This window comes from Carlito syrichta, unplaced genomic scaffold, assembly GCF_000164805.1.
Source record: "Carlito syrichta isolate Samal-C Ts95f unplaced genomic scaffold, Tarsius_syrichta-2.0.1 Scaffold130450, whole genome shotgun sequence".
Lineage (NCBI taxonomy): Eukaryota > Metazoa > Chordata > Mammalia > Primates > Tarsiidae > Carlito > Carlito syrichta.
Window position 1 is genome coordinate 144759 of NW_007074546.1, and position 25879 is coordinate 170637.

Below are 25879 nucleotides of genomic sequence, written 5' to 3' on the forward strand. Positions count from 1 at the left end.
ACATTAAAATTTTTATTACATTTTGTGGATTTCCCAGAGATATTTTTCTCCCAGTCCTTTAGGTGGGGACTTCATCATTTCAGTTCCCCAACACACCTATTACCCTCCTCAACTTCTACACAGTTTCCTTGGGAATTCCTCCCTCTTCCCACCAATCAAGGAGCTGGGTGTCTCTAAAGAGCTGAGTAACTGTAGAAATCTTTCTGCTTCTGGTTGCTAGAACCAGCACTGCCTGAGGGGGATTGATTTCCAGAGGTGGAAGGAAGACAGATATTAGGTTTAGACCCCGAGCTATTTTTAGGTTTCAGTTTCTTCCTGACTTCGTCCTCTACCACACAGATTCAAAGTTTCATCTTTCCTTGAACCTATATCCGAAAATGAAAGGGCCACCTCTACAAGAAGACCTTGTTTTTCCATTTAGAATTAATGCAGCGAGTGGTTTGAAAGTACAGATAGGGAGAGGGCCCTCAGGATGAGGCTGCTGAGTGAGTGTCAGATGTTCCCAGACTGGCATATGGGTTGGTGGAAGTTTTGGAAATAAAAAAGACAAAGTTTCTATATCTCGAGCTGTGCCCTTAATTCTTCACAGACAAAGTTAAATCTAAGACTTCATCTTTGTATCAGGCCAAACAAATATGACCCAAAGAGCAAAAGAAAAATTTTGTTCTAAACATTCCCCAGGACTTCAATTCCATTAGGTATCAGTTGGTCTAATTCATGTAAGAAAGTTGTTTGGTTTCTCAGTTTTTTGACCCATTCTATGGCCAGCCCAAGCCTCCCCAGGTATCATCTTTGGACCCTTTTTTCCAGGAAGCATGCTGTCTCTTATCCTAACCCCTAGACCTTTTCATCTACCTGTGGCATCAATGTCAAGAAGCAGACAGAAGGTTCCTCGGTCCTGAAACATAAATACCCATCTTTGTACAATACTGCATTGCATTTCTTTATCTCTACTATTAGGAATTTCTAAGATTTATCCTTTTTATTGTTTCAGGTTCTAAATGAAACAAAATGCTTTACCACACCAATGCCATGTATCATATACCATACATCTGCCTCCATACCCTTGTACTTCTTTATACAAGACTCACAGTTTCTCAATACTTAGTAAAAATCAAAATGCAGTGCCTTAATTCTTGTAGTGCTCTTTATATGTCATGGGTCGCCTTTAGTTCTTTGTTCTCACATATAGGGCAGTTACTATGAAGTTTCTCATGTATCTTGCTTTCTAATTAATTTGAAGAGTAAAAATTAGATATAATTTGCTGCTATGATTTTCTAAGAACAAGGGGAACATTTCATTTGGTTTTAGCGTTAAGGGCATTGCAATAGATTTCTTCTCAAGATCCCTCTGACCTTTGTTGCCCTTAACAATTTCCTGTAGAAGACAGCTGTGACATTGTCTTTGCAAAAGTGCAAAGGTTGGGAAAAGGGAAGGTGATAACTGCTGCGTCCAGCGCTCGCCAGCCAAGGATCCACCGACTTTCTAGGCTGTCTCCCCACTTTTCTTCTAACCCTCACTCCACCTCACCCTAGGTGCACCGGCCAGACAGGGCAGGCAGCCCCTGGGTGACAGCTGAGTCAGCTGGGGGGAGTGCTTGCGCGTCCTCCCACCTTCCTGACACCGAGTTAAGTCTCCTGCCTAGGGAGGTGACAGCCGCCACACCTCTCTGCGCCGCCGGCCGCAGGACCATGTTCTCCAGCCCGCGGAGGCGGGGCGTCCGCGGCTCCGACGAGCGGGTCCCCCGGGGGCTCAATGCGCAGGTAAAGGTTCTCGGTCTTAGGAGGACAGGAGGGACAATCTTGGGGCCACTCGGCGGGGGCGTGGAAGCGGGGAGAGCTGACTCCTCGGACCCTGAGCGCGGACTGATGACTTAGAGCCGAGGCAGCCACACAGGTCCACGCTCGGTCCCCAGGTGGTGGGAAACCTGAGCCAGCGTGATCTCAGTCTAGGAGGGGCTGGAGGAGAGAGGGAAGCATCTTTGTTTAAAGAGATAGGTAACTCCCCCCCGGAAACAGAATGGATCTGTCATCGCTGAAGGCTGGGGTTGGATTCTACAACCGGTGGGTGAGCCCTTTAAAACCGCAGGAGCGATTTGGCCTAAGCGCTACTCACTGTGTTGTTAAATGCCACGGGTTTTGGGACCCTGAGATCTGGGCAAATCCAGAAACGGCAAATGCTTACCTGTGCTTTTCTCTGCGCGGTGATAACTCGCTTCTTCCTCAATAGGAGTCATGTAAAAGGCAGCAGTTGGAGGGAGGAGACCTTCAATTGTATATTAGGAGCGATTTCTCTAGCAAAAGTTCTATGTGTTTCACTGATCACTGTACAAGACCTGGGTTTCACATAACAATAATCCTTAACACAAGTAGTTCTGTAGTCCTAACAAGGGATGGGGGGGAGAAGGACTTCAGACTCAGGGGCACTTGTTCTAATTCTGTTTTTTGTTTGTTTGTTTTAGTAACTCCAAATACCAAATAATATGATAGCTATTCTCTAATCACATACAAAATCAAGCTACAAGTTTCTTTAAAAGTAAAATAAATTATAGGTAAACAACTCCTTTTTAAAGTCTATAAAATTAAGGGGCTGAGTAAGTCCCTTGAAAATGTGAAAAATCTTCATCAGAACAATATGCCTGTTTTACCCTACTGTAGAGATACAGGTTCAGTCAGACAAATTGGCTTGATATCACTAGTGTAACAGCAAAGGTGACCAAAGGGAGTAAATGACAAATTTGTAGGGTGAAGTATTATCACACTCAAATGTCATTCATAATTCTGGTTGGCCCTTCCTCTAGTATTCAAACAATGTCTATTTCCTTGGCTATTACTTAATTTTGATAGCCATCATATATCAGGAATCCACCTAGAAACAGTTGAAAATGTTTATTTTAATTGCATTATCTATTTGCTACATCTGTGATGACAAAACTTAAAAAAAAAGTGTGGCTTCAAAGTATCAAAAAGCGTATATAGTTATATTTCATGGTTAGGAGTTTAAATTTTTAGTATAATAGACCTCAGGTAAAAATCTCTATCTAACCTATAAGCTAAGAATATGCCTTTCTGATTGTCTAGGGCTGACATGGTGACCAATGAAAACATGCTTCTAAATAGTTTGTTGGTTGCAACTAGCATCAATCTGTTCATTTATTCATCCAAAACATGTTTACTATTAGTTAAGCTGGACTGAAACTGGAGATACCATGATAAGTCGGTTTCCATCCTCCAGAGGAACTAAGTCTTACAGGAGATAAGCACCTGTGAAGAAATTAAGAGATAATTGGGTAAATGAGATTAAATTCAGTAAGTACAGATCTGAAGAAGCCCTTAAGTACCCCAAGGAGTATGTTGAGATTGCAATGTAATACAGAAGAACCTGGAGACTGGAGTGGGAGAAAAAAAGCAGTAAATCTTGAATAGGATTGAAGTATGAATGCTAAGAGATGCAAAATAGAAAGAAGTGGGCAGGAGAAAGTCTTTCTAAGTAGTGGAAAACGGTTGAATGGCTAGGGAGCTGAGAGTGTGGAATTATGGCTGAAAGATAGATTTAACTAACTGGATTAGATCCAGTTTCCTATACTTCCTAGTTGGAAAATCATAGGCAAGTTTCTTAAGCTCTGAGCCTTAGTTTCCATATCTGTAAAATGGGGATGACAGAAATGGTCACACCATAAACGTAAGTTATGTTTAGTGAGATAATATACTTTGAACAGAATAAATTTTTTCTAGACTTTTTCCTTCTCCATGTGCATGTGCTTTCACTTTCCCATAACTTCCTCCACTATTCTAAGAGCCCTCCTATAATATCCACAAATGAAGTTTCTGATAATGGGGTTATGAGATATTATTACACATAGCAATTAGTCACACAGATCGTATCACCATGAGGCCACATCTCAAGTTTGAACTCAAGGAAGTCTGAAAGTGACACACTTCACCAAATCCTGAACCCCAGCTATGCTATGGTCTGGTGAGCTAAATTCTTGTTACTCTGCCATATTCGAGAAATAATAGGACCTCCACTCTGAGACTGAACATTTCTCCTAAGTCAGCAATATTAGGATATGTTTATGCAATGCCTACTATAAGCCCAGTGGTAGATAAGGACAATTGATAATGGAGAAACAGGGAAATGAGAAACTCATCTGGGGTCAATTAAGTCTGCAGACTAGAGGTGCTGTCAGAGTAAGAATAGATGAATTAGAAAACTGATAAATATTTAATAGAGAAAATGAGAATAAAATAGAACTTTGAAAGATATTCTTAGAAATGAATATTTCTATTTTTCTATATATAAATTGCTATATAACAATATATAAATAATAAACTCAGTGAGATCCATAATATGAATTCAGTAATCATATTTATTGAGAAGTCACTTGCACATTCTTGGTACTTGGTAAGGATTAATTACCTTCAACAGTTTTTTTTTTTTTTTTCTTAAATCTGGCTGTTTTTCCTTCTGGGAGGTAAATATGCTTGGACTTTACTGTGATAAACTCAGTATAAGATATCTGGTCCACATCTAAGGAGGCTATTCGCCAGGGCATGCAAAAAGCCTCATATAAGTTGCTTTCACATGGAAAATGATCCTAAAGTGAATATTAAATCAAATACAGGTTATTAGTCTACTAAAGTAGCCATCTGTAGTAGCTTTGCAGGACTTAGGTGCTTAAAATAACAACCATTTTATTTAGTTAATGATTCTCTGGATCAATTGGATTGTGCACTGGTTTGTGGCTGATATTGGCTAAGCTCTCTTTTGCATCTACAATCAGCTTGCAGGTGGGCCGGTAGCTGGATAACCTAGAGCCACCTTATTCATATGTCTGGCAGCTTTCAAGCTGTTGATCAGAGTGGCAGACTATTAGATAAATGCCTCAGTTCTCTTCCACATGGTCTCCATCCTCCAGCAGGCTAGCTCAGTTGTACTCAGGGTTCCAAGCACAGCAAGACCAGAATCATTAAGGCTTTTGAGACTTAGAATTTGAGCTATTTCAATGTTACTGCTGTTGCATTTCCATGATTAAAACACAACACAATGCCAACCCAAATTCAAGGGGTAAAAAGTATATTCTCTGTCTTGATGGGGAAAACTGCAAAGAATGTATAGTCCTTCGCAGCCTGCTATGGAAAATATGTATTTTGGATATGCATAAGATCCTTTCATTGTTGACAAATTATCCAACTGGCAATACTCTGAGATTTAAGTGTATGTCATCAAATCTTTCTTTCAGTTTATCTAGAGAATTTTAAGCACATCTTCCCCAATTATTTGTTTACTTCTTTTCCAGATAGTATGCTTGTTTGCTCCCAACAACAATGATTTCAGTATTATTGTTCACATATTTGAATAACTGTTTTGGATTGAAGATGTGACCAATGTTTCTATTTGTCATTATATTTAGTTCTCTCAACAATCCTATGAGGGTAGATATCATTTTGATAAACTATATGCGTAGTGTAAATGGCTTATATCATTTGCTGTAACAAGAAAACAGATTTGAAACTGAATGTCATATATTCTTTTCAGAACATTTTGCTGTATAGGATGAAGTTCTGTTTTACTCATTTTGTCTAGGTTCAGAATTTTTAAAATGTGGTAAAACACTTTTAAAATGTGAGGATGGAACAAAAACTGGGTTAGGAAATATCAGTGCAAAAGTTGTTAAATATGGGACAATTTCTAAAATCAAATTTAACTCTGTGGTCAGTCTTACTTTTGCAAATACAGAGAATGATGATGATTCTAAAAATGTTAAATGACTATTTTTTGAAGACTTCTCTTTTTAAATTTCTCTTCTCTTGGTTGAACCCACAAAGTCAATGGGAATAATTTTATGGAAATGTTATAACACCCCTCAAAATAAAATATAATTGTGATAAATATATAATTTTGCAGATAATCAAAAAATAAGTAAACACCCAGAGGTACATCAAATACCTATTATTTTCTTATTTTTCAGAAAAAAGATAAAACTATCTTCAATTTAGCAATTGAAATGTTTAATTTTAAGCTCATACATATAGAAGTTTGCATGAGTAAATGTATAAAGCTAAATGGCATATGTACATACAAGGGGACCCAAAAGAACCCGGAATTATCTTTTGGAGAGCAGATACCTTGTAGCCCAGGCTTCCCCCACTAGGTCAGTGTTCTAGGAACCCATTGGCATTAGTGTATCAGCTAATATTGTTTTGAGAGGCTGCTTTCGCCTTCGGTGAATTTTTTTAAGGCAAACAGGTGATTTCCACCATGACAATGCACCTGCCAATACCATTTTGATGTTCTGCAATTTTTGACCCAATCAGTATGACCCTCATGTCCCACACTCCTTCTTCACCCGATCTTGACCTGAGCAATTTTTTTTGTTTCCCTGAATGAAAAAAATCCTCAAAGGGAAATGTTTTGCCCACATGGAAAAGGTGACACAAAAAGTGGCAAAACACTAAAAGTCACCAAAATCAGTGAGTTCAAAAATTGTTCTGAACAGTGGAAAAAAACATCTTGATAGGTGTTTTGCATCAAACAAATAGTACTTTGTAGGTGACCAAAGCTTAAGCATGTAAGAATAAATATCCGTTTTTTAATACATTTTTAAATAAGTAAATTCTGAGTTTTTGGGTCCCCCATACACACATACATGTACACACACATGCACACACACACACATGCACACATATACATACATGCATATATATGCTTACATATAGTTGTATTAATTGTAAGTGGCCATTATGTGCTGTTAAATTCAAGAAACTGTTCCTCTGTATGAGAGGAAAAGATTTTTGAAATTACTTTTCTTTCTAACATTTATTATTATTGCTATGTACACAGGCATAATGTTGAGAAAAATCTTAAAATTTCTGTAGTCCATCCACCATCCAAGATTATCTTCACTAAATCATATTTTCCTTTTTTTCCTACTTTTATTGAGATTCGGGGGTACACATGCATATTTGTTTCATAGACATATTGTGTACTGATGGGGGTTGGATATCAGGTGTACCATTGCCCAGATAGTGAACATTTTACCCCAATAGCGTTCAGAAATTCCCAATAGGCAATTTCTGAACACTGACCTTCCTCCTCACCTCCTCCCTTATTGGTGTCCTCAGTGTCTATTATTTCCATCTTTGCGGCCATTTAGAATGAAGTTGTTATTTTGATAGGGATTGCATTGAATTTGTAGACTGCCTTGGGCCGAATGATCATTTTAACAATGCTGATTCTTTCAATCCATGAACATGGGATGTTCTTCCATTTGTGTCATCCACATTTTTTTTTTATCAGTGTTTTGTTGTTCTCCTTGTGGAGATCTTTCACCTCCTTAGTTATGAGTATTTATGACATCAACATCTGTAACTGTTAGCAGAAAATGTTATTTCATGTTTACTTTTCTACCTATTAATAAAAATATTTCAAAAGTAAATTAAAGGCATTTACTTTATATTCATATATACTACTTGCTATATATTTTTTATTTTTAGAGATGCAATCCAGAGAACAGTGCTTCATTCTTCAGTAAGGTGACATATTCCTGGTTTAACAGGTAAGAATTTTTACTAACTTATTTGTAGCAGACAATACTAGGAAAGATTCCAAGGGAAATGGCACATGAATGTTGTTCCTTTAATCTAAGTATTAGTGTTTTTACAAGGTGACATTGTAAAGATTTTTTTTCTCATATTACTTATTACACAGAAATCACAAGCAATAACATACTAAGTATTTCCACAAATAACATGTCTGTACCTTTATACAGTTTGCATCTCATTAGAACTAGGGAGGGACAGAAAAATTAACCTTTTTTAGCATCAAGTATATACTATCCACTTTATGCCTATTATTTCTTTGACTTCTTTCTTAAAGACTGTGAGATTGGTATTTCCAGTTAAGAAAATTGAGATTAAGGGAGAGGAAGTACTTGTCTATTGATACCCATGTAGGAATAAGTATGTGTTTTATAGCAGTGTCTGTTGAGTTTATGTTTCATGCTTTATTTTTGCTATGTCATTTTACTCTTTACTAGGAGTACTGTCACGCATACCTCTGTGTGCTACCATTAAAATACACAAACTAATAATTTTTATAAGACATATTATTATTATAAGACATAGATTATGATTCTTTTCATGGAATAATTCAGCCATAATGTATGGTGAGAGCTCATTTCTTAAGGAGAGACCAGAGTGAACTCTGATTTTAATGTAGAAATTATTTATATTTAATCAGAGTTCGTTTTTTTCTTTTTTGTATGTAAATTTAGAAGCTTTCCTTAGAAATGTATTTCTTTATGCCTATAATAGAAATGTTATGATAATATGAAATTAAATTTGTCTTTCTAGATTTATGCTCTTTGCTCCATAGTTGGTAGAGACAAAATTACCTAATTTAATCTACAGATATATTCTCAAGAATAAATGAATCTTTAAATTAAAAAGAAAAATTCGGTACTAGATGCCCCAAACTCTGCTCATCTTTAAAAATACAAAGATAGAAGGCAACCCCTTCAGGTCTCCTCCCACTGTGGGAGCTTTTCTGTCCTCTCAATAAATCATGCTTTTAAAAAATAAAATAAAATAAAACCAAAAACCAAACAAACCAAAAAACCAGATATAAAGACTTAGTTTCTGCTTTCCAGGAATTCACTGTGGAATAAGAAAGATTAAAAAAGTAGACCACCAACTACCAAAAAAGACAAAGGGAACATAAGTATAATTGACACAAATTTTCAGAAGTGTCATCTAGCCAAATTTGTGCAATTAGGGAACATTTTACAGATACAAATACTTTCATCCAATATTTTAAAATGTATTAAGAGACTCGCAACCTGTTACCCCAGCACTTTTGGAAGTTAAGGCAACAGGATTCCTTGAGTTTAGGAGTTCAAAACCAGCCTGGGTAACATAAGAAGACCTCATCCCTTGTCTCTAAAAAAATAAAATAAATTAGCCAGGAGTGGCAGTGTGCCTGTAGTCCCAGCTACTCAGGAGACTGAGGTAGAAGGATTGCCTAAGGCAGAAGGCCATGGCTGTGGCGAGTCGTGATCATGCCACTGCGCTTCAGCCTGAGCAACAGAATGAGACTCCATTTCAAATAAATAAATAAATAATTAAATACGTAAAAATGTGTGAGAGTAAGTCACATGGTACTCCAAGTTGAACAAATGCCATTTGAAAACAACATTGGTGAGAGAGAACTAACTGGAGTGGCAGTCTAAGATGAAGGGAGAACTCATGAAAAAGACTTCTCTGCACCAACTCAAAGACAATTAGAAGTCACTGGAGAATTTGTAGAGAAGTAACATAATCAAATTTGCATTTCAGAAAATCATCTCTGCAATTGTGTGACTATGGTACATAGGAGATGGAAATGGAGCCAGAGAAAGTTGTTAGGAGGCTCTGAAGGTGTCCTGGGAGATTTATGGTCACAGTCTGAACTACGTTAATGACAAAGATGATGAAAAACTACATAGTTAGAAAAGTTATGTAGGAGAGAATTGATTAAATGGGGAATTGAGAAACGAGAAAAGTGCGGCATAAATGTTGGTTTCTAGCTCAGATAACAGTGAGATTCAAGTGTAGTAAAAAAAATTGTGGGTTTACTTTGGGAAAGTTTTAATTTGAGATACCTGTGAAGCATCAAATGAACAGGCATTTGGATATGTGGTTCCCAGGCTTAGAATAAATCTTTGACCTATGGATATGAATTTGAGAGTAGGTCAGTAGGTGAAGCCATGAGTATGAATGAGATCACCCAGAAAAACTCATTGAGTAGGCTGAACAAATGGAACACTGGACATTCTTAGTATTTAATTGGCAGGAGTATGAGTCTACAAAGGAAGCTAAGTAAATATGTTCAGAATGTAAGAGAAGTATCTAAAGAATGTGATTGACAACTAAGAAGAGAAACACTGCTAAAAAAGGAGAAGAATAAAGTGGTCAATAGGGCCAATACAGAAAAAGGGTAAATAAAAATAATAACCAAATATTCACCATTAAATTTGGTAACATGAAGACTATTGGTGGATTTTTTGAAAGAAATGTAAGACTGACAGTAATGGAAATCTGCCTGGGGAAGGGGGACACACCTCATCACTAAGGGTACCTGCACAATAAATATTTGTATACCTAACCCTGAATTGTACCCCACAATTTTAAAATTAAAATTTTTTTTTTTTTTGAGTTGGAGTCTCACTCTGTCACCCAGACTGAAGTGCAGTGGCTACTCCCGGCCACCGCAGCCTCGACCTGCTGGGCTCTGGCAATCCTTCTGCCTTAGCCTTCCAAGTAACTGGAACTACAGGCACGCGCTACCATGCCCAGCTAATTTTTGATTTATTGTAGAGACGAGGGCTCGTCAAGTTGCCCAGGCGGGTCTCGAATCCGCGGGCTTGGGCAATCTACTCACCTCAGCCTCCCAAAGTGCTGGGATTACACACACCTCATCACTAAGGGTAACTGCACAATAAATATTTGTATACCTAACCCTGAATTGTACCCCACAATTTTAAAATTAAAAAATTTTAAAAGTTAAAAAAAGAAAGAAATTTAAGTAGAAAATGTATATACTTGTGAAAAAATAATTGAGCAGAAGAGGTTGAATTATGATAAGATTTCCAAGTTACATAAACTTAGAGATCACTTAAAGAGGATGGCAAAAATTTACACCACTATGTAACATTAAACCACATATTAGCAAAAAGAAAAGATGGATAGACATGTAACTATGGGCTATTTACAGTTAATGATTTTGATTTTTCAAATTTGTGTATGTATAAAAATGTTTTCCAAATCTGAATTTTGTTTTATCTATGAGTTGAAAGAAAGAGTGATATCTACTTTGGTTTTGTACCATTTCAGTGTCATATTAGAGTCACAGGGATCATGGAATTTAAATAATGCAAATAAAATTAATTTTAAATAAAAGTAATTTTCAAGTTTTGATTAGCAAATTATAAAAAAGTGCATATGTATTAAATATTGCAAATGTCATTTTAGGAGTTCTAAAGTAAGAAGCTGAAACTAAATTTAATAAGCAAGATAAAGGCATAGCAAATTGTAAAATATGACAACTTAGTGTTTTTAAATCCATAACTTAAGTCAATCAAACACACCATCAATCCCTAAATGCTGAATATCACATTAATTTTCTGTTTAAATTTAATGTCTCAGAACTATTTTTATATCTCAGGGATATGTTCATATCTCATAGATATTGCATATTTATGAACATATTTTCATAGAATGTTGTTATCTGGTACTGTCACTGGCATAAATCCAATTTGATTTCTTATGTGGTGAATAAACAATTGTAGTTGAAACATAACTATTGTTTAAGAGAATGTCCCTTTGAAGACGATGACTAATTGTATTCTCGGATCTATTTCTGGAATTACAGAATAGACTCAGAAATTATTTCCTAGGCCAGATTCAAACACCCATAGTTATATGAATAATTTAATTAAAATGTTCTCAGATGACACAATAATTAGGAAATTATATGTTTATGAGACTTAAATCCTAAGGCAGGAGCTATCTAGATAATTCTGATAATCAAATAATTACCAAGCCTTTATTAGCAAATACAATATTAATATGCTATGTTACTAATATACATGGAAAAATCCAGTTAAAGTTTTTATAGGCCACAGTTGAGCTATTATTTTAACCAGGAATATACTTTATTAAAGACGTCAAAATTTCTCACACATTAATAAAATTTGTACATTAACTGTCTTCTTCCTATCCTGTAAGTTTTAGACAGATTGATTTCATTCCTTTTCCCATAACATAATCATAGCTTTCCAGAAATGTTTTAAAGGGCAATTAATAGTAATAAAACTGATAATGCTACTATATATTTGTACTTTCCAAGTATTCAAATAGTACTCATCTACAAAAGTTACTTTCCCTCATCTTTCTAGTTGAATGCACTGTTTTTCTACTCTCTTTGCATCTTTTGAATTACACATTTATGCACACTTGTTAATTCTAAATATAATCAAATTTCTCTCCAAGATTATAAAATTTAAAAAGAGTAGAAATGCTACATTTGAAGGCTCTGCCTTCTGTTAAATCAGCACTGGTTTATGTCACATATACAAAACTGTGACAAGTCTCTGGAGTTCCAGGTGTTTTACTACTTGCAAAAATAAGAAATTAAGACTGCTCTGCCTGCTTTTGAGAGTTGGGATCAAATTAATTGAAGTGAAGTGAATGTCCTTTAAAAAGAAATATCATTCTAAAAAATATAAGAAGCATAAATAAGTCTTATTATTGCTTTAAGAATAAAGTCCACAAGTTTATGGGACTAGATGCATGCTACACATTTCACTTACTAGGAGGATCAACTATTGGTCCTAGTTGTTTCCCAAAAAGGTGTCTCAGCATTTGATTGGAAGAAATACCTTCTCCTTCCTTCTTCTTCTCCCAAGCTCTTATACAGATAGGTAAGACTGGCCCATGTGACCAGAATCTACCAGAAGAGCGTGAAAGGTATGGATGGAGCACATACCTAGAAAAAAAAGTCAAGGTAGTTAAACAATGAAGCCATGAGAATCACAGTCAACTCAGCTTGTCACTCTTGGATGCTGTATTATTTGGAGACTTAGCATGAAAATCAGGGGTCACTTATCCCTGAACCTAAACAGCTGAGTTTTGCACAGTTTGAGCTCAAAAGGCAGTAAATGTTATTAAAAATGCTTTTGTGAAAAAAATCAATGCGATCTTATTTTGAAAATGAATTTTTATTTTATGGAATAAAATAGAAGAACTTAACATGACAAGAAATTAGTTTAATGTTTAATATGTTTTTAATAGTGCACTGCAGGAAAATGTCCAACATATTTAAGTGAACAGAAATATGATTATTGAAGGTCCTTGCTTATTACATTTCAGTTCTTTTGCTCAATATGTTGGTAGTATATTATGTATCGTAATAAAAGTGAAATTGAATCCAGTGGAGACTCTGGTTATCATAGGATTTGAATTCATCTCGGGGTCAAACAACTAAGCTTATTCAGGGACAAGGACAATGAACAGTCCCAATTTGGAGTAATGTAATGCTTTGTTAGAGTCTCTGGGGCTGATACACTTTATAATGGAGAGAACTGAGACTACACAGTCAGAAGGTCTGGATTTAAATATGGGTTTGATTTCTTACTGAACAAGTTATGTCACCCAAATCACACAATATATCTGAACTATATCTCTTAGGAGTGTATTTGGCTTTGGGTAACAGAATAGTCAGATAATAATGGTTTAAACAAATGGGTATTTATTTTCCTATGTTATTGAGAAGAGGACTGGGAATGGGATGGTGAACTACCTCAGAGATGTTATAAAGGGCCCAGTCTTTTCTTTCTGTTTCCCATCCTCATTATTTGACTTTTCACTTGTGGGAGTAAAGACGGCTTTTCTGTCTGAGAACATTTGTTTTCAATACACGCAGGAAGAAAGTTCTTCCGAGAAGACTCATTTGGGTATTATTAGCCATAACTGAGTTATATTATTAACCCCAAGCAAAGGGTAATGAGATTACTAGGATAAGTTTAGACTAATCATAATTCATAACTCTGTGACTGGGATAAGGGCTTACCTTGAGTTCAAGAGATTTTCAACTGAATAAATATCAGATTCTCTTTAGCAGAAAGATGGTAGGACAGACAGATAGCTGTGGGTAAGTATACTTCATTGGCACACACAATAACTTTTGTGTTATTGCTGGACCATGCATCTTGTCTGCCTCCCAGTTTCAACCCATCATTTTCATACAATTATTTACAGTACCACCTGGGTACCCTAAGTGAATGGAGGAGGGTAGAAATACTAAGAAGCTGGTAGAAATTTGCCATGCTTCTTAAGGCATCAGTTCAGAAATGACACTCTCACCTTGGTTCATACTCTATTGGTCAGAGTAAGTCACATGGCCAAGGACAAAGCTTTTCATATAAGAAAAGGCACGCTACATCTAGTTGGACCATCTACAAAGTCAAGTGGCAAAATGTATATAAAGTCTTAGTGAAACAGAAAAAAGTTGCAAATGTAGAGATTAGATCCATTTCTCCTTTGATGCAAGCCTAAAAGCAAATGTGCATACTTAGATGGTTGGGTGAACACCATACTGTGAAATTTTGCTCTTTGAATTTCAGTAAGTGAGGTGAGGTAGGTAAGTGGTACATTCTCCAAATATGAGAGGAGTGAATGAAATTAGGGCTTCAATGAATAATTGTATGTTTAAACAGCCTTTATAAAAACTACAAATGACTATTGCATATTCTTAAAGTTGTATGATTTTTCAAATACACAATCTAGTCATTGTATCCTGATCAATAAAATAATGTATAAATCAATAAATGAAATAAATGCATGCAATTATTATTTTTAACTTGATTGTTTGTTTTGATGTGTTATTTACTTTTTCACTTTTAGAATAATAAATTTAGGCTATGAAAGACCTTTAGAAAGAGAAGATCTTTTTGAACCAAATGAAAGCGATTCTTACTACACTGTGTGTCCCATTTTTGAAAAACAATGGAGGAAGGAAGTTTTAAGGAATCAAGAGAGGCAGAAAGCAAAGGTAATTAATTATTAAATTCTATTAAGCCAGGCTCGGTGGCTCAGCCTGTAATACCGCGCCTTTGGGAGGCTGAGGTGAGTGGATTACCTGAGCTGGCGGGTTTGAGACCCGCCTGGGCAGCGAGACCTCATCTCTACAATAAATCAAAAAATCAGCCAGGCGTGGTAGTGGATGCCTGTAATTCTGGCTACTCGGAAGGCTGAGGCGGAAGGATCACCGGAGCCCAGCAGGTCAAGGCTGTGGTGGCCGGGAGCGGCCACTGCACTCCAGTCTGGGTGACAGAGTGAGACTCCAACTCAAAAAAAAAAAGAAAAAAAGAAAAAGGAAAAAACAATTATATTAAATCCTGAAGTAGTTAATTGCTGTCCAAAACTAGATAAAGCTTTTCCCAAATATGGCATATTATTATTAATATATCTAAATAATTTTAAGAATATTACGTTATTCCTAAAATATGTGATATGACAAGCTATTTCATAAACACAATTGGTTGTTATTGTAGCTGATTTCTGTTTTCAAACTAGTTGGTATTCCTTCTCTTTAATGCTCAGAAACAAATGTGTTGATATCGGTGACTTCTTACCAATGGTGACAAAAATAGTTTCTGTATCTCAGAACATCATGTCTGTTAGTCAAAGTAAATTATATGGTGATCAAGACCAAAGTTTGTGGGAGTAAGGACAGCCACTCTATATTTTGCATCACATATATGTCCATATATGTCCTTTTTTAAGACTTCTCCAAAATAAAATAAAATTTGGAATTAAAAGCTATAATTATATTAACAAAGCAGTTTCAAAACTCACAAAAGTAATCAAATGCAACTATTGCTCTTTCTTTTTTATACCATGTGGTATAAGTAACTCTAAACTAGTCTGGATACAAACCATCCCAATGATATGGGTCATAGTTTCAAGTTCAACTGAACTTATTTCTTTCTTGTTGCTTTATTGTCATTGGAAGACATTGTTAACTTTATGGTTGGTTTATATATATTACACTTGCATTAGTATTAATTGTGATCAATTTTCTCATTGTTTCTATTTCCTTTAATTATGCAGATATCTCTTCATAAAGAAGCACATACCAGGAAGCCATCTCTACTCTATGCATTGTGGAATACCTTTAAATCTGCCCTGATTCAAGTTGCTTTATTTAAAGTGTTTGCTGATCTTTTGTCTTTCACTAGCCCACTTATAATGAAGTAAGTTAAAGTTTTGTGGGGGTTTTTTCTTCCTCACAGGTAAACAAGCACATTTTCCACTATGAAAGTTCTACTTAAAAAGAGGAGGGAAGATTCGTATTGAGAATTTTATTTAGGATATGAGCATTTTATTTGGATTGTATGCAACACTAATGCAAATTATGATAATATAGTCAATATTTAATGACAACAACCATGTACTAAGCACTTTTCAAAAATTTTATATTAATTGTATTGTCACGTTTCTCCAGAGAAACAGAACCAATAGAATATAGATAGATGATAGATAGACTGATGATAATGATAGATGATAGATAGATGGATAGATTGATATAAATAGATAGAGACATTTATTATGGGAATTGACTCATGCAATTATAGAGGATGAGAAAAGGTTGAGAAACCCCATAATCTGCCTTCTGCAAACTGGAGACCCAGGAAGGCCAGTGGTGTAATTCAGTTTGAGTCTGAAGACCCAAGAACCTTGAACTCTGGTGTCCAAGGGTAGAAAGTGAATGATCCAGCTCCAGTAAAGAAAGTCAATTCATCCTTTCTTCTCCTTTTTGTTCTGTGCTGACCCTCAAGAGATTGTCTGAGGCACCATGCCCTGGGACCTTCTCTACTCATTCAACTAATTAAAATGCTAATCTCTTATAGAAACACACTCACAGACACACCCAGAAATGCTGTTTTTCCAGCTATGTGGATATCTCTTCACCCAGTCAAGTTGACACATAAAATTAACCATCATATTAGTAATCTTATTTAATCTTTAGAACCTTCCTATGAAGTAGAAAATGCTATTATACCCATTATTGCAATGCAGAGAGACAGAAAGTAATTTGTCCAAGTCCACACAGGTAGAAGGTGCCAGAGTCATAACTGAAATCTAGGAAGTCTTGCTTGAATATATATTTAGAAAAGAAAATGATATTACTATATTATTTAGCTGTGGTCTTTTGAGAATTGAACTTTAACAACCAAGGATACACATAAAGTTCCTATATATGACATATATAAAAATATATTATTACTACTTTATATATTATATCTATTTATATATATTCTTAATGTGTATATATTTATTTTACATGTATATTACATATATTTACAAATGAAATGTAAATTATATTATATGTATATTACATATACATGTATATACAAATGAAATGACTTGAAGCATTTCTATAACATCTAATGCAATTGTTTATAGACAGACAAGGAAATTGAGCATTTGACTGTGTGCTGCCTTCTTTAAGGAGACATTGCCTTACCTCTATCTGTCATATAAAGGAAACACAAATAAACATATTTTTTATCCTGTGATTATATCCTTAGAATTGAAAATATTTCCAAGTTGTTAGAGTTTGTGATAACCATTTAATTCATGAAAATATAGTTAATACTGAACCCCAGATAATATTCAGGTATATATTTATTTAGTATTCATTGAGCATCTACTTCACACCAAAGATGGACTTTGGGGAGGAAACCATCAAAACCAAGTCCCTGCTCTGATGATGCTTACAGAAGAAAGATAAGCAATAAACATAAATGATATTGAGATATAATCAGTGATTTAAAAAAAGTAAAGTAAGGTAAGGGATTGTCAATCTGGGGAATTGTCATTGCTGTTTTATGTAAGGTTATTATGAAAGTCATTGGTGATAAGGTGACATTTGATCAAAGTCCTAAAGGAAGATAGGAAGGAAACCAAAACAATAACTTGCAGTTAAAGGAAATAGCAAAGCAAAAATCATGAGGAGGTGCATGCTTGGTGTCTTTGAGGGCCTACAAGGAAGAAAGTGAAGTTGGAGCAGAGACACTGAGAGACAAGGTGATAAGATTGAGGGCAGAAAGGCTCAAGGATAAAAAGTTCTTGAAGTGCCTTATGGGATACGATGGAAATATTAGCTTTTACTCCATGTTAGAAGGGAAGTATTTGGAAAATTTTGAGCAGAGAATTATCTGATTAGACTTCAGTTTTATAGGGATCATTCTGGTGGGTGTGTGGAAAATAAAGTCAAGAAGAGCAAGAGTGGAAAAAGGAACACTAGTAAGATGTTTATTGAGATAATGCAGGCAGGAGTCCATGGTGACTTCCATGTGGTCTTAGTAGGAAGGTGATAAGAAGTGATCAGATTCTGGCTCCATTTTAAAGGTGGAGTCAATAGAATATACTGATAGGTTGAATGTAGGTTGAAAGAAGAAACAAGGAGTCAAGGATGTCTTGAAAGTATTTTGCTTAAACCACAAGGTAAAAAATCACTATATACTAAGACAGAAACCTCAAGAAAGACTAGAAAAGGGAATGAGGTTTGCTTTTGGACTTGTTAAACTTGAAATATCTATTAGCTGTTGTGCAAAAAGAATTAAAATAACAGACCTGACTATGGACTTTGGAAAGCCTGTTTGCAGGAGTGATCTTTAGCTGGCAACTGGAACTTAAGTTTCAGGAGGGTACCCACTACTCTAACTCATAAGAGTGGCTCAATATGTCCAAACTCTTTATACACTCAATAGTTCATGCTGATATCTGTTTTCCTTTGGGCAGTCTGGCAATTTGGTGTGTATTAAGAAGAGGGTGCCTCCTTGACTTGTCCCAATAAAAACCCTGCATGCTGAGTTTCTAATGAGTTGGGAAAATTAAGCATGCTCTGTGTGACTACACAAGGAGAGAATTTTTGGAAGCTTGTGCCTGTTTGCTCCCAGACTTCACCCCATGTACCTTTTCTTTTTGCTAATTTTGCTTTTATCTTTTCACCATAATAAATCATAGCCATGAGTATGACTATATGCAGAGTCCTGTAAGTCTTTTAAATAAGTCATTGAGCTGGGAGTGGTCTTGAGGATTCTTGACACAAAGGTTAAGTAAGCAATTATCTATATTAGTCTGGAGTTAGGAAAGATAATGACTGGAGTGGAAATTGGGATTGTTCTAAATTGGATTGCCTATGTCGAACCATTATTCTAGATGAGACTGCCATAGCATAAGTGAAGAAAAGTAAAGATGCCCACAGACAAAATCATCAACTATTCCAATGTGTAGAGTAGGTGACAGTGGAAAAAATTATCAAATGATGTTAAAAAGAAGTGTCTAGTGCAGAAATAAAAGAATCAGAAGAAGCCGGGCTCGGTGGCTCAACCTGTAATCCCGCGCCTTGGGAGGCTGAGGTGAATGGATTGCCTGAGCCCGTGGGTTCGAGACCCACCTGGGCAATGTGGTGAGACCTCATCTCTACAATAAATCAAAAATTAGCCGGGCGTGGTATCGCACGCCTATAGTTCCAGCTATTTGGAAGGCTGAGGCGGAAGGATCACTGGAGCCCAGCAGGTCGAGGCTGTGGTGGCCGGGAGCAGCCACTGCACTCCAGTCTGGGCAACAGAGTGAGACTCCAACTCAAAAAAAAAAAAAAAGATCAAGAGAGAATGATGTCAGGAAATTTAAGGCAAGAAGGTGTTTATTGCTGCCAGAAAACTACTTCTGCCATTTTTCGCCCCAAATTCTTTGCTTGACTCCCTTGACTATAGCAGTATAAGCCAAATGTCTCTGGATTAAACCTCCCACAGACAAGATGACAGACTTCTCTTTGCTTCTGACCCCTCCCTTCAGTGTATCCCAGGAATCACCACAGGGTTATGACGACATATTGTCATGGAATGTGACCAGAAGTTGATCAGAGGCATTGACCAGCATTTTCTTTCTCTCCTTCCCTATTCTGGTTACCTAAGGCTGCAGAATTAACCACATCAAAATGTAGTGGCAAAAACAACAATTGTATTATTGAACTTTAGATAGGAATTGCTTTTCTTTGTTCCACAATGATTGGGACCCTAGCTGAGTGGCTTGAACAAATGGAGACATATGGCCAATGCTTTGGTTCTGGCTGTTGGTTGGATTACCTTGGTTCTTCTCTCTGTGTGCTAGTGCTGAAATGTCCAAGATGGCTTTTTTAACTTATGTGCCTGATGCCTGGGCCAAATTGTGAGCTTGCTTGTTCGTTCTCAATTTCTCTCTCTCTCTCTCTCTCTCTCTCTCTCTCTCTCCCCTCCCCCACACCCTGTTCAAGTTATTACCTTGGCCACAGAGATTTTAAAGTAGTTAAACTTCTTACATGGATTTCCTCAGAATAGACATTCCAAGAAGCTCAGACACCTAGGCTTTTATCACCTAGGCTTAGAAATACTAAAATGTCACTTTTGCCACATTATTTTGGCCAAGAAAGTCTCTAAGTCATCTCAAAGGAATTAGGAAAGTAAGCCTCTGCTTCCCAATGGGATAAGTAGCAAGAAATTCCTAGCCATTTACAGCAATGCTCTGATTTCCATTCATGACTACCGCTCAAGAAACTCTAAAGAGAATCTCACTGCAGTCACTGTTTTCCTAAAATAGCAATAAATCATAGCAATTCAGTGTCTCTGTGTTATCCAAAAAAATTGTACTATATGGGATACCAAAGAATGTTTGTGGGATAGAGAATGGTGTCTCTAATTTGAGACATACTTTTGCAACACACTGGTTTATCATACTTGCAAAACAGGAATTTCAGTATTGTGCTGAAATGAGTCAGTTGATAAGTCTTTCTCTCTGCCCACATAGCAAGCCCTTCCAGGTTAAAAAGAAAAGAAAAGAATAGAAAACTTGTGTTATTCAATTATTGTGTCCTTGTCTCTTAGCACAAAGAGCATCGCATACAAGATTCAAATACATTTCCTGAATATAATACTGAATAAATAGGTTTATCTAAAGTTACACTTTTCCAAGGGAAAAGTACCTGATAACATTAAGATTTCCACATTGAGTAACAATTGAGTGATCAGAAAAGACTACATGAGTTCATGTGATTATAATTTTGGACTGGGGAGTTAATTTTAAGACACATGTATACACACAACCACACACACACACACACACATATATATACTTCTATCAATAAGGACATATTGCTAAAGATTATTTTCTTTAAGAATGAGAGCACCACATTGTCATACTATTATTACTCATATGTGTAATAGATCATATAAAAGTAACACTTTCATTAATTTACTAGTAGAATAATACTTTCATTATTTACTAGATGTTTCTCATTGATTTCTGTAATTACTTTTTTACCTCCTTTATGCATTTTAATTCAATAACAAACACAAAAATTAATGTTCATATTTTGATATCATGATTATGGTTTTAATAGTCTTTGTCATGCCTTAAGCACAGATTATTTTCAATATTTTCTGATTAATATGTGTAGAACCACTATAGCACCTGGTTATAGTCACTTAATTATTAGATTTGTTATGAGAAAAAAAGTCTTATTGTTAGATATATGCACAGAATAGAGAATAGTGTTCCTCTTTCAGGAAATTTAATTTCAAGACTAAGAAGGCATTTAACAAATTGTTTAATAATTTAATAACATAATTTGGTGTTTCAATGAATGAATCTGATAGAAATCAATTAAGAAATATAGAACTTTCTGCTGTTATTATGTATATGTGGGATGTGGAATAATTTAATGGCATTATTAAGAATATACAATGCTCCGAATAATTTTCAGCAACTAGAGGCTTTACTATTAGACAAAGAGGTATATATTTAATTCTAGAGTCAGATTTTAATAAAGTCAATCTTTTGAAGTACAATTTAAGCAACACAAATTGCTTTTAATTGTTCACCTATTAGCTGTACAAGCTGTCAATAAAATAAATCAAAACCTAAAAATGTATGTTTTACTTACCACTTAAAAATTTAAACACATATAAAGAATGAGTTTTTAAATTCTTTAGTCTTTGAGAAAAATTGAAGTATTCATATTTAATTGCATATGGTTTCCTTCTGGCTCTAATAACCTATAGATTCACTATGGCTATTTAAAATGACATAGAAAATTTTCACGTCTCCAGAGTTCACAAAGCAATAGGTCCCTTTACAAAACCTCTAGTATTACACCTTTACTTATGAAATAGAAGAGACTATTCAATAAACTAAGAACTGTATGCCTGCAAAATAAATAGTATATCAATTTATAGTATCTCAGAGTATATGCCAAAAGTGTTTTCACCATTTTGTAGAGCATATCGTCTTTTAAAATTATTTCTATTTTTAGTCACATATATGCAGTTTAAAGCAGGGTTAGAGTGCATATCAAATGTTATTAACAACGAATGTCAGACACTCTGAGATTTAATCGATGTTTATACACGAGGGACAATAACCACCCAAGATAACTATGACTAGATTATTCTTCTGTACATCAGCATTGACTCTAATCATCATGACAATGCTGTCACAAACTTTTGTGTTTTTTTTTTGAGTTGGAGTCTCACTCTGTCACCTAGGCTGGAGTGCAGTGGCCACTCCCGGCCACTGCAGCCTCGACCTGCTGGGCTCCGGCGATCCTTTCACCTCAGCCTTCCAAGTAGCTGGAACTAATTTTTGATTTATTATAGAGATGAGGTCTCGCCAAGTTGCCCAGACGGGTCTCGAGCCCACGGGCTCAGGCAATCCACTCACCTCGACTTCCCAAAGCGCTGGGATTACAGACTGAGCCACTGAGCCCGGCGACAAACTTAAGAGGAAATAAGGAAAGGCAGAGAAGAGAAACTGGTTATGGATAAAAGTAACAATAAAAGGTGAAATATAAATCAAGCCTTTAAAAAAAACTGCCTCTGTATACTATCATAAGAGATTCCCCTAGTTAAGTTATGGGTTAAATATATATATATAAAACAATTATTTTTTAAAAAGCATAATTTTGGAAAGAAAAATTTAAATGTATCTATGTCTCAGCTTTTCTGATAAAGTCAGGAAAAAGTTAATTATTTTATGAGATTAACATGTGACAATCAGAAAATAACTTCTTACAAACCTGTGAAACAAACGAGTGATTTTATTTACTTTATTATCTAATACTTGAGTTTATCTTCAAAAGGGGGGGAAATGCCAAATTGAGCAAGTAGAGGAAAAGATGTGTGTAAACATTTTGACAGTACTCAACTTTCATAGCATTTTACTACTTCACATGTTTAACATTTCTTCCCCTTTCTCAATTTTTGTGACATTCAGGCAAATAATCATTTTCTGTGAACAAAGCTCATATTTTGGCTGGCGTGGCTATGGTTATGCAATGGCACTTTTTGTTGTAGTCTTTTTGCAAACCCTGATCTTTCAACAATATCAACGTTTTAAGATGCTCACCTCAGCAAAAATTAAAACAGCTGTAATTGGACTGATCTACAAAAAGGTAAAAAAAAATTATGAAATTCTCAGTTTGCGAGTAGACGATTCCCTTATATGCTTTAAAATAAAGGAACGAGATCAATAGAAGAATATATTAAAAATTATTTGGGTGTCCTTTGAATATAATTTATTTTGCTTTAAGAGAACGTTGACTCATCAATGTTAATTGCATTAATTTCCCTATAGAGCTCTCTCTTTCTAAAACTTCTAGCCAGCCCTAATTAATGAAACTAAATAATGATCTTTTTCTTCTCACACGTTACTCAACTCCTTCCCAGAAAGTGATTGGAACTGAATGTTTTCACGATTATCTATATTTATGCACCAATAAATATTCTTCTTTTCACAATCACTTTTATTTTACACAATACTGTTTTATTCCCCTCTGCTTACTTTTTTTCATGCAACAAAGTCATTCTTTTTTGTACAGTCATTGTATTCTGCTCTTTCATTGTAAGATTTGACTACCCTGCCAAGCATGACTGATCCTTATTCTCGGCATAAACCTAAGGTTTAATTTGTCTTTACCATGTAGAGTCTTTTGTTTGCAACATAATTGTAAACAATTAAAGGTTTCTTCCTTTTTCTAGTTATCAATCAGTTATTCAACCAGCAGGTATGCTTTATTCTTACTTTATGTTCCCCTGTAAATTGTGGGCTATTCAAGATTTGTAATACAATTTTATTTTTCTATTGTATCCTTATAATCCAAGACAATGACTTTTATACACTTTTATAAAAGTTAGATGACTGCATAAATTAATGAATAAATAAGTGAAAGAACAAATGAGTCCCTGCCTTAAATAAATTAGGGAGAAGTGTTAGCATACATAATAAATGCATGCAACTAAGTGCAAATTTTATAAGAGATGAGATGAACAGGGTATCTACAAGGGTTGTGTATATTTAGGGAAGTTTTCACACAGAAAGGAAGTTCCGAAAATATATTTCAAAGAGCTATGGAATTTGTATAAGTGGAAGGAAGTATTATAATTTGGGCTGAGCTGAACAAGAAGCATTATAGGTCATTTTGCCCTGATGGCCTAAAATGGGGACATGATGTGGCTTTAAAGATCTTGAAATGACCAAGGATCAATTGAGCCCACAAATAGTTACTGAACTGTCAGTAGAGTTCAGCCCAAATACAGGGTCAGAGAGGCTGTCTAGCCCTTAATTCTGAAGACAATATATGCTGTTTCAAATATGGAGGAAAGATATGAAAGAATCTAGGAATCTTGTTTTTGATATATAGTTCATATAAAACAGAATTTTTATTGGCATTTCGACACGGGATATGGGTTGTTTTGCAAGTATTAAAGAGAAACTGCCATAAAAAGGTAAATGCATAAAAGGGTGGACTTAGAAGCATAAAAGGTGGAGTCCAGAGATTATTTAGGGCAATAAACTACTCTGTATGATACTATAATGGTAAGTACATGTCATTACATACTTATCCAAACCTATAGACTGTATACCATGAAGAATGAACCTTAATGTAAACTGTGGACTTTGAGTGATAACATGTCAATGTAGGTTATCAGTTGTAACAAATGTGTCACTCTGTGAGAGATATTGATGAGGGAGGCTATGCATGAGTGGGGTTCAGGATAGATGGGAACTCTCTGTACCTTCCTCTCAGTTTTGCTGTGAGCCTAAAACTGGTCTTAAAAAATAGTCTTTTGGGGGAGCAGAAAGGTGTGATACCTTTCCTCAGCCACCAAAGTTTTACATGACAAAGGAGCCTTTAGAAATAAAGACCTAATGGCCCAGGGGTAGCTGTCTATTTTTATGTTCGGGGTGGATGACCAGACAACAGTGTAGAAATGTGATTGGACAAAAGGATATGATCTAACAGTCAATGGCTGAAACAGGCCTGTCTGTTCAGATTATTCTTGAGCTTTCTGTGTAGCATTTCTTTTTCCAAGGTATGGGGCAGGACCCCTCTGGAATGAGATCTTCAAGGGAGAAAGAAAAGAAAGGGATTGATCTTTCTGGGTTAAATGACTGGTTTGGGAAGAGAGGGGCTCTAGTTTCTGTGACTTACTTTCAGGAAAAAGAATTCTGGTTTCTATGACTCACTTCAGGGAAAGAGGGATGAGAGACAGAAGGACAGGAGAGGGTCTGAGAAACTTTGTTTCTGAGTCCCTTCCAATGTCCTTCAGTTCAAATTACTTAGCATGCCAAGGTGCCATAATTTGGGGTATCATGTTCTAAGCCCCAACAGTTAAAAAAATTTATTTTTTAAAAGAATGAACTTCAGTAGAATTAGAGCAAACTGTCAGACAGAAAGAGTCAAATCAAGTGTCTTGGGTGAGTCTGTTGAAAGAGCTAAGATACTCCAGATTATATAAGTGGGAACAGTGACTGCAGGGGAGACATCTTGTAGTTTCTCAGAGAGTGTTAAACTACAAAGGGCACTGAAGGAATGAAGGGGCGCAGCAGTCAAGCCTATCCAGTAGACCCTGTAGTAGGCATTTCGATTTGATGGGGGTCTCTCTCCATGGGGTTAATTGTGGTTGTTAAATTTTTCTTCTCCTTTACAAGTTATAGGATTCCAAGTTGTGTCACATTTCAATACCTTCAAGGACACCGCCAGATGGCTCCTATTTATCTGAAATTGGTCCTACTTCATCAGGGACTTATTACTAAAAAGGGTGAAACTGGTCTCAGGCCTTTTTCTTGGTGAGGAGTGGAGGTACCAGGATGTGCTTTGTTTGGTGTCCGTCCACATTACTACTGTTAGTTTGAAATAAAGTTCAAGGAATTTTTAGGTTTACGGGTAAGAACATGGGCCTCCTTCCACTTGACCACTTTGAATCTATGGATCTCAAAACTTAGGTTTTGTTAT

The 25879-nt window shown here is 35.8% G+C and overlaps 1 protein-coding gene across 1 annotated transcript in view; it reads left to right on the forward strand.

The window, feature by feature from the left end:
• Positions 1 to 4122: 4122 nt before the first annotated feature.
• Positions 4123 to 25879, forward strand: part of LOC103250442 (multidrug resistance-associated protein 1-like) — a gene marked incomplete at its 3' end in the record, with an annotated part of 91885 nt that continues 70128 nt past the window's right edge. Inside the window, exons 1-5 of the mRNA XM_008049030.1 lie at positions 4123 to 4191; positions 7498 to 7559; positions 14443 to 14590; positions 15652 to 15794; positions 22858 to 23035. Of these exons, the coding sequence (XP_008047221.1) occupies positions 4123 to 4191; positions 7498 to 7559; positions 14443 to 14590; positions 15652 to 15794; positions 22858 to 23035 (600 nt within the window). The remainder of the gene's footprint in view (positions 4192 to 7497; positions 7560 to 14442; positions 14591 to 15651; positions 15795 to 22857; positions 23036 to 25879) is intronic.